This window comes from Mesoplodon densirostris, chromosome 12 (assembly GCF_025265405.1).
Source record: "Mesoplodon densirostris isolate mMesDen1 chromosome 12, mMesDen1 primary haplotype, whole genome shotgun sequence".
In the NCBI taxonomy this organism is placed as follows: domain Eukaryota; kingdom Metazoa; phylum Chordata; class Mammalia; order Artiodactyla; family Ziphiidae; genus Mesoplodon; species Mesoplodon densirostris.
Window position 1 is genome coordinate 68039598 of NC_082672.1, and position 17555 is coordinate 68057152.

Genomic DNA, 17555 nt, shown 5'->3' on the forward strand with positions numbered 1-17555 from the left:
GCAGAGGAAGTGAGCTCCACGCAGGGCACCTGCACAGAACCATTCTCGGTGGACTTGCTGGTGGCAGAGGCTCATGAGCTGGGTTCTGAGTGGGCAGGCCTTCGGGGGGCACAGTGGATACAAAAGGCCTTTCAGGAGGCAGCTGCAAGTTAGCATCTATGAGCTGACTTCCCAACAGCAACACTCAAAAACAAAAGAACAAGGCTCAAAAACAATAAAACATTGCCTTCGAAGTTCTAGGTTTCATACCAAATTGTCAATTAAATGAGAGGGTAGAATAAAGATCTTGTTTTCAGATATGCAGACTCTCAAAACATTTGTCTCCCATGTTCCCTCTCTTAGGAAACTGCCAGAGGATATGCACCACCAAAATGAGGATGACATGGGTTTTGGCAAACAGGGGGTCTAACACAGGGGAGAGGTGAAAGGAATTCTCAGGATGACTGCATGCATCAGAACTAGAGAGAAGCCCAGATCAAACTGGAACAGAAGGATGGATGACTCCAGAAGGGATATCTCCAGGAAAAGAATAAAACTGGTAGATACATGATAGGCTTAACCATGGAAATTACACTAAGAACTGGTTTTGTTTTGTTTTTCCCCAGCCGCGCTGCACGGCTTGCAGGATCTCAGTTCCCTGACCAGGGGTTGAACCTGGACCATGGCAGTGAAAGCCTGGAATCCTAACCACTAGGCCACCAGGGAACTCCCTCTAAGAACTGTTTTACAGAGTTGAAAGGTAGAGGAAACACCTAACTATAAGTTTGAATAAAACTAAACAAATTTAAAAATCAAGGCAATGATCAAGTTCAGGAAAAGCAGCAAGTTATACAAACAATGGAAATGTAATGATAGTACAATTATGGGCTCACCAGTGAAGAGCATTTATATAATCACACTAATTATGGATCTGCTCCAAAACTGTGATATAACTAGATAGGGAGAAATGTGGGAGAGAAAGCGGCAATAGATTGTGTCTAAAATTGATTAGTCTCTCCTGTGCGCTCATTCTCAGGAAGGCATTTGAGCTGTGCTATTCAATATGGTAGCCAATAAATGACATGCGGTAGATTATTGATGAAGATAACAAAATAAGTTTTATAAGATTTTTTCATAAAGAAGACATTTTATTATGTTTGGTTTGACAGTATACTATATAAAAAATCCAAGGTATCTATGAAATTTTTTTTAACATCTTTACTGGAGTATAACTGCTTTACAATGGTGTGTTAGTTTCTGCTTTATAACAAAGTGAATCAGCTATACATATACATATATCCCCATATCTCCTCCCTCTTGCATCTCCCTCCCTCCCACCCTCCCTATCCCACCCCTCTAGGTGGTCACAAAGCACAGAGCTGATCTCCCTGTGCTATGCGGCTGCTTCCCACTAGCTATCTATTTTACATTTGGTAGCACATATATGTCCATGCCATTCTCTCACTTTGTCCCAGCTTACCCTTCCCCCTCCCTGTGTCCTCAAGTCCATTCTCTACGTCTGCATCTTTATTCCTGTCCTGCCCCTAGGTTCTTTAGAACCTTTTTTTTTTTTTAGATTCCATATATATGTGTTAACATACGGTATTTGTTTTTCTCTTTCTGACTTACTTCACTCTGTATGACAGACTCTAGGTCCATCCACCTCACTACAAACAACTGTTTCACTTCTTTTTATGGCTAATATTCCATTGTATATATGTGCCACATCTTCTTTATCCATTCGTCTGTCGATGGACACTTAGGTTGCTTCCATGACCTGACTACTGTAAATAGTGCTGCAATGAACATTGTGGTACATGACTCTTTTTTTTTTTTTTTTTTTTTTTTTTTTTTGCTGTACGCGGGCCTCTCACTGCTGTGGCCTCTCCCGTTGCGGAGCACAGGCTCCGGACACACAGGCTCCGCGGCCATGGCTCGCGGGCCCAGCCGCTCCGCGGCATGTGGGATCTTCCGGGATCGGGGCACGAACCCGTGTCCCCTGCATCGGCAGGCGGACTCTCAACCACTGCGCCACCAGGGAAGCCCCATGACTCTTTTTGAATTATGGTTTTCTCAGGGTATATGCCCAGTAGTGGGATTGCTGGGTCATATGGTAATTCTGTTTTTAGTTTTTTAAGGAACCTCCATACTGTTCTCCATAGTGGCTGTATCAATTTACATTCCAACCAACAGTGCAAGAGGGTTCCCTTTTCTCCACACCTTCTCCAGCATTTACTGTTTGTAGATTTTTTGATGATGGTCATTCTGACTGGTGTGAGGTGATACCTCATTGTAGTTTTGATTTGCATTTCTCTAATGATTAGTGATGTTGAGCATCCTTTCATGTGTTTGTTGGCAATCTGTATATCTTCTTTGGAGAAATGTCTATTTAGGTCTTCTGCCCATTTTGGGGTTCAGTTGTTTGTTTTTTTGATATTGAGCTGCATGAGCTTCTTGTAAATTGAAATTATTAACCAATTAAAAAATGTAATAAATTTGAAAGTCCACATGATGCAAGTGAATATTAAATACCTAAAATTAAGCTTGGTATTATGTTTATAAATGTGTTTTAATATAACTAAACAAGTTACATGTAACTTCAACTTGTGGAGCCTTAAAAAAAACCAAACAATATGGTAGTCCAGCCACACATGGCATTTAAACTTAATTAATTAAAATTAAATTTAAAATTCAGTTCCTCAGTCATCCTAGCCACATTTCAAGTACAGCCGACCCTTGAACAACATGAGGGTTAATGGTGCCAACCCTCCACGCTGTCAAAAATCCGAGTATAACTGATATTCATATTCCCAGGTCCTCCATACCCGTCGTTCCTCAGTGTCTGCGGCTGCAAATCCACAGATTCAACAAACCACCGACCACATGGTACTATAGTATTCACTACTGAAAAAAATCTACGTGTAAGTGGACCTGCGCAGTTCGAACTCTTATTGTTCAACTGTACTCAAGAGCCATGTGTTGCTACTCTGTTTAGACAGCACAGATATTGAACATTTCACCATCACAGAAAGTTCTCTCAGACAGTACTGTACTAGAGAGTGTACCACAACAAAACAAAGACGGAGAAAGACACTGGGGCCCAGAAAATACCAAGTCAACATATATAAAAGCGGTAAGGGGAATCCCTAGGGTAAGAGTAAAGGTGGATCCTCAGACAGCCGCCAGAGGCTGAAAGCCTCCAGCGCAGACTGAAGCAGGGGAAGGGGCTCCAGGGGACGCTCTTCAAGGAGAATCAATGGAGAGACTACCGAACATCCTGCACATCCAGAGATTACACAGATGGGGACGATTAGTGACAGTAAGAGACAAAACTAAAGAAACAAATATAAGACGATTATAAACATCAGGGTAAACAAATTATTGCAAAAAAGTTAATGTTATGATAGTACATACCACAGGGCTCAGCTATAATTGGAATAAATTGGTTAAAATATGTAAAAATGAAATACTGAGGTCATTGTTATGAAAGTATGTGTGAGAGGGCAGGAGAGGGAAAGAAAGCTAAATCTTAAATCATCGGTTTTCATATTGTTAAACAGATAATGCCAAAAGTGGAAAAAATCAAGATTTAGCAATATCAGGATATCTTTATGGATGTAAGCACTAAAAGAATCTACCAAAAGAATCGAAAGTAGTTGCCTACGGAGAATCAGAAATGGAAGGCAGGGCTTACCCTGGTGGCGCAGTGGTTGAGAGTCCTCCTGCTGATGCAGGAGACACGGGTTCGTGCCCTGGTCCGGGAGGATCCCATATGCCGCGGAGCGGCTGGGCCCGTGAGCCATGGCCGCTGAGCTTGCGCGTCCAGAGCCTGTGCTCTGCAACGGGAGAGGCCACAACAGTGAGAGGCCCGCATACCGCAAAAAAAAAAAAAAAAAAAAAAAAAGGAAGGCAAACATAGTAAAAATATTTGGTGCTTTAACTTATGGGTATGTGCAACATAAAAATTAAAATAATAATACCTAAATTTTTTTTAATTAAAAATTAAACTGATTAATCAAATTAGTAGTATTTGCATATTCATTAGAAATATTAAAATAAAGACCAGGAAAAAATAAGTCTGAAAAATTTTTAAGTTTTTTCTGCAGGGGAGCAGATTGGAGTTTTTGTTAAAAGCCTTCTTAACAGTATTTGAACTTATACTTTTAAAGCTTCTATGTGTATGCTTTACTTTGATAATTATTAAAAAGCAAGTGATGTAAAAAAAAAAGACAATAACAAGCATTGGTGAGGACACAGAGAGACTGGAAGCTTCATACACTGCTGTTGGGAATGTAAAATGGTAGATACTCTGGAATATAGCTTGGCAGTTCCTTAAAATGTTAAACATAGATTTACCATGTGACCCAGCAATTCCACTCCAAGGTGTCTCCCCAAAAGAAATGAGAACAAATATGTTCACAGCAGCATTATTCGTAATAGTTCTAAACCAGAAACAACCCAAAATGTCCATCAACTGATGACTGGATAAACAAAATGTGGTATATGTATATAGTGGGATAATATTCTGCAATAAAAGAAAATGCATGCTACAACACAGATGAACCTTGAAAACAGTAGGCTAAATGAAGATACCCAGACACAAAAGACCACATAATGTATGATTCTATTTATATAAAATGTCCATAAAAGGGAAATTTGTAGAAACAGAAAGTAGATCAATGGTTGCCAGGAGCTGGGGATGGGAATGGGGAATGAGAGCTAAGAAGTATGGAGTTTCTTACTGGGAATCTAAAATTAGAAATGTGTTAAAACTAGAACATGGTGTTGGTTGCACAACGCTGTAAATACATGAAAAATTATCAAATTTGGGGCTCCCTGGTGGCGCAGTGGTTGAGAGTCCGCCTGCTGATGCAGGGGACACGGGTTCGTGCCCTGGTCCGGGAAGATCCCACATGCCGCGGAGCGGCTGGGCCCGTGAGCCATGGCCGCTGAGCCTGCGTGTCCGGAGTCTGTGCTCCGCAACGGGAGACACCACAACAGTGAGAGGCCCGCGTACCACAAAAAAAAAAAAAAAAAAAAATTATCAAATTTCAGGGACTTCCCTGGTGTTTCAGTGGTAAAGACTCCACGCTCCCAATGCAGGGGACCTGGGTTCGATCCCTGGTTGGGGAACTAGATCCCACACGCCGCAACTAAGACCTGGTGGAGCCAAATAAATAAATAAATAAATACTTTAAAAAAATTATCAAATTTCACACTTAAAATGGGTAAGCTTTTTGGCATGTAAGTTATACCTCAATAAAGCTGTTTTTTAAAAAGCAAATGATACTGTTTAAAAAAGAGAACTTGCAGACTATGAGCTAAGTGCTTTAATAAGTTATTATTAAAACAATTCTGAAAGGTTGGTATTATTATCCCCATTTTACAGATAAGGCAACTGAGGCTCAAAGAAGTTAAGCAACTTGCACAATTAGCAAACACAGCAAAGTTAAAATGTGTACACATGTGCCCTAACTACAGAGTTCCTGTACTTTCTCCCATGTGTGACTGCCTGGGTCCTGAAGAGCTGTGGGTAGATCATGCCGAGGCCTGAGTCAAGGTTCCCTTCACCCTGGATTCCATACAACCTAGTCACCACCTAGGTCAGAGTGCTGTTAGGCTAATGGGTGAACTTTGAGTACCCAAAGGCTTTCAGTCTCTCTAGAGACAAGCATTGTGATACTGTGACTTATGATAAGAAATATAGGGCTTCCCTGGTAGCACAGTGGTTAAGAATCTGCCTGCCAATACAGGAGACACAGGTTCAATTCCTGGTCCAGGAGCATTCCACATGCTGCGGAGCAACTAAGCCCGTGCGCCACAACTACTGATCCTGCGCTCTAGAGCCCACGTGCCACAACTCCTGAAGCCCGTGCGCTTAGAGCCCGTGCTCTGCAACAGGAGAAGCCACCGCAATGAGAAGCCCGCGCACCACAATGAAGAGTAGCCCCTGCTCGCCGCAACTAGAGAAAGCCCACGGGCTGCAATGAAGACCCAACATGGCCAAAAATAAAATAAATAAAAAATTAATTAATTAAAAGAAAAAGAAATACAGATTTGCTCTTAACCTCCGGTCCTGGCTCACAGCTCCTTGGAATTTCCTAAGTGATAAGAGCAACCGGAGCATCTGTTGTTATAACAGTCGGTCTTCTGCTGTCAGCTCCTGAAATAGCTCCAGAGCCGTAAAGGTGAAAGGAGCGTGTTATTCATAAGAAACTCCTTTCAACCACACCCAAGGTTATATTAATAAGATAACTTATGGAAAGCCCTAAGGATGGAGGGCTGGTTGCCAGGGGAACCAACTGTGATTACAGGTTGCAACTTTCAGTCACACTTCCCTGACCTCCAGGGAGGGGAGAGAGGCTGGAGGTTGAATCAATCACCAATGGCCAATGATTTGGTCAATAATGTCTATGTAATGAAGCCTCCACAAAAACCCAGAGGACAGGGTTCAGGGAACTTCTGGGTTGGTGAACACACAGAGGTGCTGGGAGGGTGGTGCGCGTAGAGGCATGGAAGCTCAGCCTCCTTTCCCCGTACCTTGCCCTCTGCATCTCTTCCATCTGCCTGTTCCTAAGTTATATCCTTTTATAATAAACTGGTAATCTGGTAAGTAAAATGTTTTCCTGAGTTCTGTGAGCTGCTTTAGCCAATTAATTCAACCCAAGGAGTGAGGTGTGGGAACCTCTGATTTATAGCCAGTCAGTCAGAAGCACAGGTGACAACCTGGACTTGTGACTGGTGTCTGAAGCAGTCTTATGGGACTGAGCCCTTAGCCTGTGAGATCTGATGCTACCTCCAGACAGATACTGCCAGAATTGAGTTAACTGCTTGGTGGTGCTGGAAAAAGCACACATCAGAAGCAGGAAATACAGAGACTGCACGTGACTAACTAAAATGTGAGCTGGCCAATCTTTGCCATAGGAGGTCAGAGGTCAACAGACGTTACTATTTGAAAATGAAACGTCGCCTCTCTCCATGGCTCTTTCTGGGGTGGCCTGGAGTGGGGGGCTCTGGAGTCATAACTGGGTCCAAGTTGCAGTTTTGCCACTCAGCAGCTGGGGGCCCCTTGAGTAAATTACTTCAATCTTTCTGTGCCTCAGTTTCCTCATCTCTAAAGTGAGGATGAAAAGAGAACCTCTTCTAGAGGCCTATAAAGTGCTTAGAGCAATACTAAGTGTTTGCCGTCAGCATGACTTCATCTATGTATTTGCACTTGTCACCTAACTGGGCAGAGCCTGCCTTACCTCAGTTTTGCTATAAAACTGCCCTTGGGCCTGTGCATTCTCTCGTCTACCATGGTGTCATCTGTTGGTGAGGGGTCAGCAATGCCCTCCAAAGCCTGCGACACATTCTCACTGACCCACGTGAAATCAGCCTAAAGAGGTCATTGGGAGGCATCTGGTCCAAGCCCATCACTGTCCAGATGGGAGCAGTGAGGTTCTGCATGGCGTCTGGGCTGCCCCGTCCACAGGCCTCCCAAGGGAGCCTAACGTGATTCTTGCACAAACACTCTACCCAGTAAGTTCTCGTGCCCCAGTTTCTCCAGAGAGATCTCTTGTCCATCTGGCTAAAGAAGTAGGTGAGAAAAGTCCACACTGCGATTTTAAAGAGGGTGAAATGCTAATTACGAGTGACTCCATTTGAAAGATAGCAACGAAAGCATTTTTAATCCTTCTTCTTTCTCCCCAAACCTCCAACACTGGAAAAAAACAAAACAAAAAAACCCCAAAACCAACCAGTTCTTTGAAAACTGAACCCAACACAACAGTTTTATGGACAATGCTTAAGAGGCAGGCTTTTCCCCAGGGAACGGCTAAAGTGTTTATTCTCTTGTTACCTTGGTAACCGCTACCTTGGCACCCTTGTTGATGAGCTGAACCACATTCTCCGCCTGGCCTTTGTATGCAGCTATGAGCAGGCGTTCTGAAAGCGCGGCGACCGCATCCTGCTGGCTCATGAATTAGGAGAGTAAGACGTTTTCCGGGAAGTGGTAGACAAGTTCCTTTGGCTAAACGCGATGCCACGGGCCCAGGCAGGCACCCTCGGGTAAAGACGTTCCGATCATTGGAAGGTGCCTTCATCACTATGCCATCTTTGGGACCTAGGGGTTACAGAACAAAGCTGCCATCAGCACCACTCAGCACCCAGGACAGGCCACACCTCTCCTCCCTGGTCTTAGGGCATCTGCTGATTGCTCAGTGCAGGGGAGGGGAGCTGGGGGGGACAGGACAGGCGGGAAGCACCCTCTGCAGAGCAAACCCTGAACTTGCACGTGGAAGGTGGAGAGTATACGGCAACACCCCGCTCCCATCCCCACCCCCGCAGACTCCAGACCACAGCGAGGTCTGCTCTGCATCTCCTACCCAGGCAGCAGCGGCCTGACACGATCCCCTGAATGTAGCCTGGTTTCCAGGCCCACCCTTGGCAGGAAACTACACTGTGTAAGACCACACAGGGCCCTCTGGACCACATTTTGTGGGCCCACCACGGCTAACATGCCTATTCCCCTGGCCGGTTAGGTGCCTGTGGACCACACCCCACAGAGACCCTGAGGAGGGGGCCACATCCACGGGGCTTTCTCCCAGCATTTCCGGCTTTTCTCTTCCTTCATCCTTTTCCCATTGTACATGGTGCAGGTTCCAGAATTCTGCAACAGATGCAGAGCTGGGAGCAGGCCCAGACCATCCCCTAACCAATAACTGCTGGAACAACCCATCTTGGGAACCAAAGTGATGCTACAAACAGTTCCTCTAGGGAGGGGCTTAACAAGAGGGAAGTAAGTGGGCAATTCAAACCGGCAACAGGATGCTGAGCCCCGGCTCGGAGCAGTGGTCTGGGGGTATAACTAGCAGGAAACTCATGCCCTCTTTCCACCAAATGGCCAAATGGATAGAATTTTTTTTTTTTTTTTTTTGTGGTACACGGGCCTCTCACTCTTGTGGCCTCTCCCGTTGCGGAGCACAGGCTCCGGATGCGCAGGCTCAGCGGCCATGGCTCACGGGCCCAGCCGCTCTGCGGCATGTGGGATCTTCCCGGACCGGGGCACGAACCCGCGTCCCCTACATCGGCAGGCAGACTCTCAACCACTGCGCCACCAGGGAAGCCCTAGAATTTGAAAGACTGACTCTTCCCAGTAGCCCTGGACCACCATTAGAGCAAACCAAAGCCACTGGTATTATGCCAAAGGTGAAGGGTTTGGGGGGCCAAAGAAGGAAAGCTTAAGATCTGACCTCTTCCTATTAGGAGAGCAAGGCAATGTGGGCCTCTTTTTGTTTTAAAATGTACTTACTAAAAATACCAATATTGCAGATGGAAAGAAAATGCTGTACCACAAGGAATCCCAGGCCCTACCACACATTCTAATGATGAAGGACCAGAAGATACAGATGTCCTTTACAGCGGTTTCCAGGCAAACCCCATGCTCCTTTCAATCTGTAAAGAGTAAGGCACTGGCTGTGATGTGACTGAGAAAGGGCTGGTCGGTACCTGCTCTGACTCTGCATCACCGTGACATCCAGGTGGCTCGTGTCACCAGCAGCTCCAGGCAGCTGGGGTTAAACGTTCATGTATAAAACAGACAGAACAACAGGACTGTGGTAGGGACTAAAGATGGTATCTTATTACGTGAAAATATTGGCCAAATGTGAGTAACTTCCGAAAGGTCATTCTTCTCCCTGCTCAGCTTGCAAATGATCAAATTTTCTCACTGTCGTCCATCTGTTGCCCAAAATGTGGATTAAAAAAGAGCAAGGAAAGGGACTTCCCTGGCGGTCCAGTGGTTAGGACTCCGCGCTTTCACCGTCGAGGGCACAGGTTCAATCCCTGGTCGGGGAACTGAGATCCCACAAGCCATGGAGCACGGCCAAAAAAAAAAAGAGAGATAGCAAGGAAAGAGACACGAGGAACTCTCACAAACCCACCCTGCTCTGATCACCAGGCTCATCAGAAGCGCAACAAACCTGGAGAAGGTACAAGCAGGGGACCCCTCCCGCAGCCACGGTCAGAGATCGCTGGGATGCGCCCCAAATCTTTGCTGAATGAATGCACCAATGAAAGAATAAAGTTGAGACTCAAAACAGAGAGAAATGGAGCTGGAAAAGCCTTTGGAAATCCCCAGGGTCGCACTGAAAGACTGTAGTTTGGGCTTTATGTTTCCCAGAATGTTCTACTGTTTGGGGGTGGTTTGTTTTCGTAAACACAGGATACATTCCTCTCTTCATTCAGGTAATCTGCGGCACCTTCAAACCAATTACCCTGAGCTGCTGATCTGTCTGCCCCAATCCTGCGAAAGCACTCCAGGCCCAAATGGCAGGAAAACGCAGAAAATTAGCCCTGGCTTCCTAAATGCTCTCCCTCCCTCAGCCACATTCTTCGGCACTCACTCATTTGTTATTTATTTCCCGAACCTTTCCTGCAACGGGCATCTGAGTGTCTCAAGTACAATGGCCCGGTTCATACACACATTATCGTCATGGCTAAACTTTCACCATTTCACTCCACAGCTTAACTCCTGGGGATAGAGATCTTCTTGTTGCAACCCCAGGGCAGCCCATCAGCCAAGCTGTCCGGCCTCCCCAGCAATGGAAGCACGGGTTAACCGGCCTGTCTACACCGACAGTCCCTCTCCTCCCTCCTTTCCGTCCCATGCCATAAATTCAGCCTCGGGGACACTGAGACAAAAGCCAAGGTGCACTGATTGCCACGGTTGCCAGCTACTGAGATAGCCCATAATTACCTTTGGTAAACAGCCCTTTACAAGCCCAGCACACATTACTATTCCTTTTTTTTTTTAAAGAGACAGAAACACTACATTTGTGAGAAAATGTTGGCCAAGCAGAAATGTCAGCGTTTTGGTTTTTCTTTTTTTTAAATTTCAATGGCAGCTACTTAAGAATAAAATGCTCCCCACCCCCAAGCCATCCCACACCCTCCACCACGGCCAGTGCACAGCCCACGGGAGGCAGAGAGCGGCCTTCAGGATAGGTCCCCCGTGAGATTCTGGAGACCTCACCACCACCAGAGTTGCCCAGAAAACTGCCTGCAAAATCAGGAACAGAATCCCAGGCTTCCAGTTCCTAGTCTGCTGCTAGCATCATCGCTCTGTGCTTGGGTGTCTCAAGTTCATGCTCAATTTCAATCCAGTAGCCTCACTAGTAGGACCTCCAGTATTCGCCTTCATTTTCATTTACACACAGCAGAGGGGGGCGGAGGGAGGGATCAAAGTGGCTAAGTCTTCTTTTCTGCCTCCTTCTTTCTTTTTCTTTCTTTCTTTTTTTTTTTTTTTTGGCCCTGCTGTGCAGCATGTGGGATCTTAGTTCCCCAACCCAGGATCAAACCCAAACTGAGATCAAACCCGTGCCGCCTGCAATGGAAGCACGGAGTCTTAACCACTGGACCGCCGGGGAAGTCCCTCTGCCTCCTTTCTGACTTCCACCTTGGGCTGGGGTGCAGGGCCCAGCTCACGTTCCTTTCCACCTCTCTCATGATCACTGCCCTACATCTTTGTATCCTTACCTCCCACCTAGAACAATGATCCCCATCCTTTTGCAGTGAGGGGATACTTGGCTTCTCATCTGATCCCTCTGAACTGACAAATCAAACCAGGTGGAAGGAAGTGGGCTGGGGAGAGGAATAAAGAGGCTGTTGGACCCCCAACAGTGAGTGGGGAGGGGAGAGGAATAGAGAGGGAGGGTGACCAGTCTGCAATCAAGGAGTTAAACTTCACTGCCAACCTGCTGGGTACCCAGGCCGCAAGCAGCTCCATTCCCTCATTCCGTCTGAGCTTCCGCTTCCAAATAGATCACCTAGCATTCAAGACACTTCCCGTTGCTGGCGGTGAGGAATTTCTGCCCCAAGTCTATCAATCACATCCCTCTTTGTCACTTTCACAGCATTCTTCACAGGCGAAAAACCTTAAAATGCAAACAAGCTGCGAGTTCTTTAAGCAGAAATGAAATAAACGCATGATCATAAATACGCCATGAGCATCATGAATCTAGAAAGGGATTTCGCTTCCTAAGAAAGATTTCCCTCCTTCCTCCCAGTCCACGGCCCCGTTTTCATTGTTCTCCAGTTCACCGGTGTTTTTGTCTCTCATTACAAATGCCAGAGGGCCAAACAGCTGCTTGGTCTGTGATCCGATCGGTTTTCTTTTTACAGTGAAAGGTCTATGAGGTTTTCTTGAAGATTTACAACAAAGTCCCCCGGTACCGGTATCCCAAAGCCACTGCATTCAGTCTCCGAACAGGCAAAATATTCTAGAAGAAACCTGCAAACAAAAGTCCCAGCCAGGCATTACGCACAGCCCACCCAGAGATGATCCACAGGCACCCAGGAACCAGTGGTCAGGGAGGACCATCAGTTATGATAATTCGCTTTGCTCCTACTGTCCAAACCCTGTGTTGAGAGATTGTACTCACATCCAGGGGCCTGTCCTCCCCGTTCTACATCGTGTTCTCTTGCTGGAAAACCACGGTCAGTTCTTTCCTGGAGAGATCATTAGCTTCCTAGGGCTGTTACGCCCAAGGGTCTGCAGTGATTTACGTTACAGTGCTTGCTGCCTTTTCCCCTTGAGCTTCCTCTGCCAGTACTGGCCCGATCACATCTAAAAGCTCAGTAAGACATCCATTCAGCTCGCAATGTTTGGTGGCTTCCTAGTCTGCCTGGCACAGAAGTCTTGGGTCTTCAGACTTTGTTGGACTGCTCCCTCCTGCCAGCAGAGGACCTGTAACACTGCTCTGATCAGAGTCAGGGAATGATTCACAGATGGGCGGAGTGCTTTTGAATGATGCTCAGATGACAGAGAAACGAAGTTTGTATTCTTTCAGCAGTAATACGGGGAGATGAATGCACGTGTTGTAAGGGACGGAGGAATGCAGGAGGGGTCAACATCTGTAATGAACTGCCTTTGTGACAACAGTTATGGAAATGCCCGTTTTGTGGAAACAGCAGAGACCCAGACACTCCCCGCCCCGCTTGGGCAGAGAGCTCCAGCACAGTGACCGCAGCAGCAAGGAGACTAGGGCCTGGTTGAGAAGCCGTTCCCCGTGTTTGTGAACCCATAGTTGGTCTCAAAAATCCTCCTCTGAACAGAGTCTCTGCAGGAAAGGGGGAAGGGAGGAAACAGGGAGCTTTTTCAAGTGCCGTCAATGGCCCTCCACATTGCAGGTGTGTCCTCCAGACCACTTGTGGAAGCAACAGAAAACCAACTTCCCAACTATTTCTATGAGTAATCATAGAAAAGCAGAGGGTTTTGGTTTTGACTTGAACCAATATTACTATTTTCCCCCTCATTTCTAAAAGCAAGAATTGTTGGTCCTGGAGAGGCGAAAAGAACACTGTCAACATGAACCCTCCAAGCACCATCCCTGCCCAAAGCCTTGCTTCCATTACCCTAAGGGTAGCAGCTCCTATGGGCAAGGGGCTGGGATTCTGCTTTGGCCAGTGTTCGCCTTACACCAAGGGCAGGAGAATAGCCAGGGACCGGGGCTGGTGCGCTGCAGAGAGAATGAATTCCCCTGGGGAGACAAAATGCCAGTAGAATGATAATCCTGTTTTTAAGGCACGGCCCGCATATACTAGTTTATCCAGAAGTGATCACTGCTGGGATACTACGACCACCACTGGAGGACCAGTGAGCTTAGAATACAGATGAATGTGACCCACTCCCTACTTTGAAGAAACTCATCATCTGGCCCTGATCAGCCTTGATCAGGGCCCAAAAGGCCAGATGCCAGATGAGAACTGTACACCAAATGCGACAGAAGTATAAGGCAAGGAGTGGTTAATTTTCTCAGAGCTTCTGACATTTCCTTCTTCTGAGAAAACGGACTCCCCAGATAGGGACCCTCAACACAATAGTATCCATGAGGATAGAACAACAGTGGTTGCTCGCAGAGTCTGGTGTTCACAAGTGCTATCTGCAAAAGACAGGGGCAGAGAGGCACCTCTTTTTTTTTTTTTTTTTTTTTTTTTTTTTTTTTTTTTCTTTTTTTGCGGTAGGCGGGCCTCTCACTGTCGTGGTCTCTCCCGTTGCGGAGCACAGGCTCCGGACGCGCAGGCCCAGCGGCCATGGCTCACGGGCCCAGCCGCTCCGCGGCATGTGGGATCCTCCCAGATCGGGGCACGAACCCGTGTCCCCTGCATCGGCAGGCGGACTCTCAACCACTGCGCCACCAGGGAGGCCCGAGAGGCACCTCTTGAGCAAGCCCACCACGGCAAAGGAACACGTATGCTTATTGCTTGAGGACGTCTCAAGTACAGTAACTATTCTCTTCTGAGTCTGAAACTTAGAGGATCTTTGAGACAATCACCTCTGCAGGAGGCATGGAGAGGCTGTTGCCTCTCCATGAAAGTTGAGGGACATTTGGATACTATTCAGTAAACCTATGACATACCCTACCATCAAGAAAAGCTGCTAACAAATGTAAAAATAATATATCGGAGGTTTAAGGACACATCACTGAATACAGATATGACTGACAGGAGGCTTGTGGTGTAGAAACCTTCCCTTTTTACATGGTTGTCTGGCGCTGCTAGACCACCAGAGCCTCCAAGTTGGGGGCCAGGCACTCACATCACATAGCAAATGACCCAAAATCCAGACCAAGAGTCATCCATTGCTGAGCCCTCCGCTGCCCCATCTCTCCCTAGACAAGATGAGGCTGAATTGTGTCCCCCAAAATTCATGTACTGAAGCCCTAACCCTTAGTGTGACTGCATTTGGAAACAGGGCCTTGAGGAGGTAATTAAGGTAAAACGAGGTTCTAAGGGTGGGGCCCTGATCTGATAGGGTTAATGCCCTTATAAGGAGAGACACCAAAGAGCCCCCTGCTCACTCTCTTCCCCAGCTGCCTCTTCGCACACCTGCACCCTCACCGCCGAGCCACGCTCACAGGAAAGGCCATGTGAGGACATAGCGAGAAAGTGGCCATCTGCAAGCCAAGAAGAGAATCCTTATCAGAAGCCAGACTCTGCTGGACCTTGATCTGGGGCTTCCAGCCTTCAGAACTGTGAGAAAATAGATTCCTGTCATTGAAACCACCCAGTCTACCGTATCTTGTTACGGCAGCCCTGGTGACGAAGTCCCGAGCTTCCCTCACAGTGTAATTTGCTGGCATGAGCTCAAGGTTGGTCTTCCTGGTTAGACAGAACTCCTTGAGGGCAGGAACCCTATTTTGTTTATCTTGTATCTCCAGTGCCTGGCATAGTTCCCGGAACATACTTAGCCTTTAATGTCTCTTCAGTGGATGCTAGAAAATCTAATAATCAATTGCTTTTTCTAATCATTAATTGGTCTTTAGATCCCATAAAAAATAGAGGAGATACGAACCAAGTCAACTAGCCTTTTTCCTTTCCCCAAAGTTAAAACAGGCTATGGCTGCAGAACCTTCAAGAGATAACAAATGGGGGATGTTTTCATTCTTCCCTTTCACTTCCTCCCCAAAACTGAGGATGATCCCAGCTCCTGGGATCAGAATTACTGATCTCAAGTGACACAGGTCCGTCAGCACCCAAGCACTGGACAGCATCACAGTCACCCCTGGAATTTTCCTCTCACTATATCCTTAACTTCTGTTGGGTAAAACCACAAATGCTAAAGATAGACCTAAACAAGCAATACCAAATGACAATAAAACCAGTCCGCAGAGAGTAGCCCACCTGCCGTGTATCCATATCTCATCTCCTATCCACTCCTTCAATCTACTTTGATCTGGCTTCTTTCTGCCCCGAATTTTCCTACTAAACCGTTGCTGATGCTGCGGTTGTTAATTCTGTGGTGTATGAAGCATTGATTGAAGAGATGAGCACAAAGAACTATGGGAATTGGGTGAGACAGCTTTCCTGCTTGGTGTGCTGGGGTGGAAAGCAGGTCAGGAACGTTCTTACAGAGAAGGTCACATTTGAGCTGGGTCTTGGAGGACTGGAGGATTTTATTAGATAGAGAAGTGGGGGAGGACATAGGCAGAGAAAACAACAAGAGCAAAGGCAGAGTGGTCTGGAAGGGTAGGAAAGAGGAACAAAGAGACTTTTGCAGCTGGAGCTTATAATACGTGGGCAAAGACCAGAGATGATGTTGCAAAGTCAGACTGTAGAAAAATTTTCACATCATGCCAAAGACATTGGACTGTATCTTGCATTTGTGATGGGGAATCCTAAATGTTGGTAAGAAGAGAGACTAGTCAGACCTGTGTACTACTTGGAACTCAAACATACAGAATTGGGTTAGTCATAATTATGGGTTCATGCTACACTTTCAAGATTGTATGTACACAGCTTTCTCTTCCTTCCTTCCTTCCTTTACTTCTTCTTTTATTCCTTCCTTTCTTCTATCCTTTCTTTTTATTTTAATTAATAGACTTTATTATTTTAATAAATTTAATTATTTTTAATTTAAAAAAAAATTTTTTTTGGCTGCATTGGGTCTTCGTTGCTGTGCACGGGCTTCCTCTAGTTGCAGCAGGCAGGGGCTACTCTTCGTGGCAGTGTGCAGGCTTCTCAGTGCGATGGCTTCTCTCCCTGTGGAGCACGGGCTCTACATGTGTGGGCTCCAGTAGTTGTGGCTTGCGGGCTCTAGAGCACAGGCTCAGTAGTTGTGGCGCATGGGCTTAGTTGTTCCGTGGCATGTGGGATCTTCCCGGACCCAGGCTTGAACCCGTGTCCCCTGCATTGGCAGGCGGATTCTTAACCACTGTGCCACCAGGGAAGCCCTAGACTTTATTTTTTAGAACAGTTTTAGGTTTACAGAAAAATTGAGCAGAAAGTATAAAGAGATTCCTTATACTACTTCACCCATACTCCCGCCCTCACACCAAACATAGTGTCCCCTATTATTAACATCTTGCTTTAGTGTGGTACGTTTGCTATAACTGATGAGTCAATATAGATACATTATCATTAACTAGAGCCCATGGTTTGCATACGGTTCACTCTGTGTTGTACAGTTCCTTGGCTCTGCACAAATGTATAATGGCATGTATCTATCACTATAGTATCATAGCTTCACTGGCCTAATGCTCCACCCGTTCATCCCTCCCTCCCCCACAACCCCCGACAACCACTGATCGTTTTACTGTCTCTAAAGTTTTGCCTTTTCCAGAATGTTATACAGTTGGAGTCATACAATATGCTGCTTTTCCACACTGGCTTTTTTCACTTAGTAAAATGCATTTAAGATGCCTCCATGTCTTTTCATGGCTTGATAGCTCTTTTTTTTTTTTTAGTGCTGAATAACATTCCATTGTATGGACGTATCAGGGTTTATCAATTCACCTATTAAAAGACATGTTGGAGACTGGTTCAAGATGGCAGAGTAGAAGGATGTGCTCTCACTCCCTCTTGCGAGAGCACCGGAATCACAACTAACTGCTGAACGATCACTGACAGGAAGACACTGGAGCTCACCAAAACAGATACCCCATATCCAAAACAAAGGATAGGCCACAATGAGACGGTAGGAGGGGCGCAATCACAATATAATCAAATCCCATAACTGCTGGGTGGGTGACTCACAAACTGGAGAACACTTATACCACAGAAGTCCACCCACTGGAGTGAAGGTTCTGAGCTCCACG

The 17555-nt window shown here is 46.2% G+C and overlaps 1 protein-coding gene across 2 annotated transcripts in view; it reads right to left on the reverse strand.

The window, feature by feature from the left end:
* Window positions 1-17555, reverse strand: part of ANKRD6 (ankyrin repeat domain 6) — a 215981-nt gene that overhangs the window by 79740 nt on the left and 118686 nt on the right. For both annotated transcript variants that reach the window (XM_060114600.1, XM_060114598.1), the window contains exon 2: window positions 7820-8083. In XM_060114600.1, coding sequence (XP_059970583.1) covers window positions 7820-7939 — 120 coding nt within the window. In that variant the 5' untranslated portion in view covers window positions 7940-8083. The remainder of the gene's footprint in view (window positions 1-7819; window positions 8084-17555) is intronic.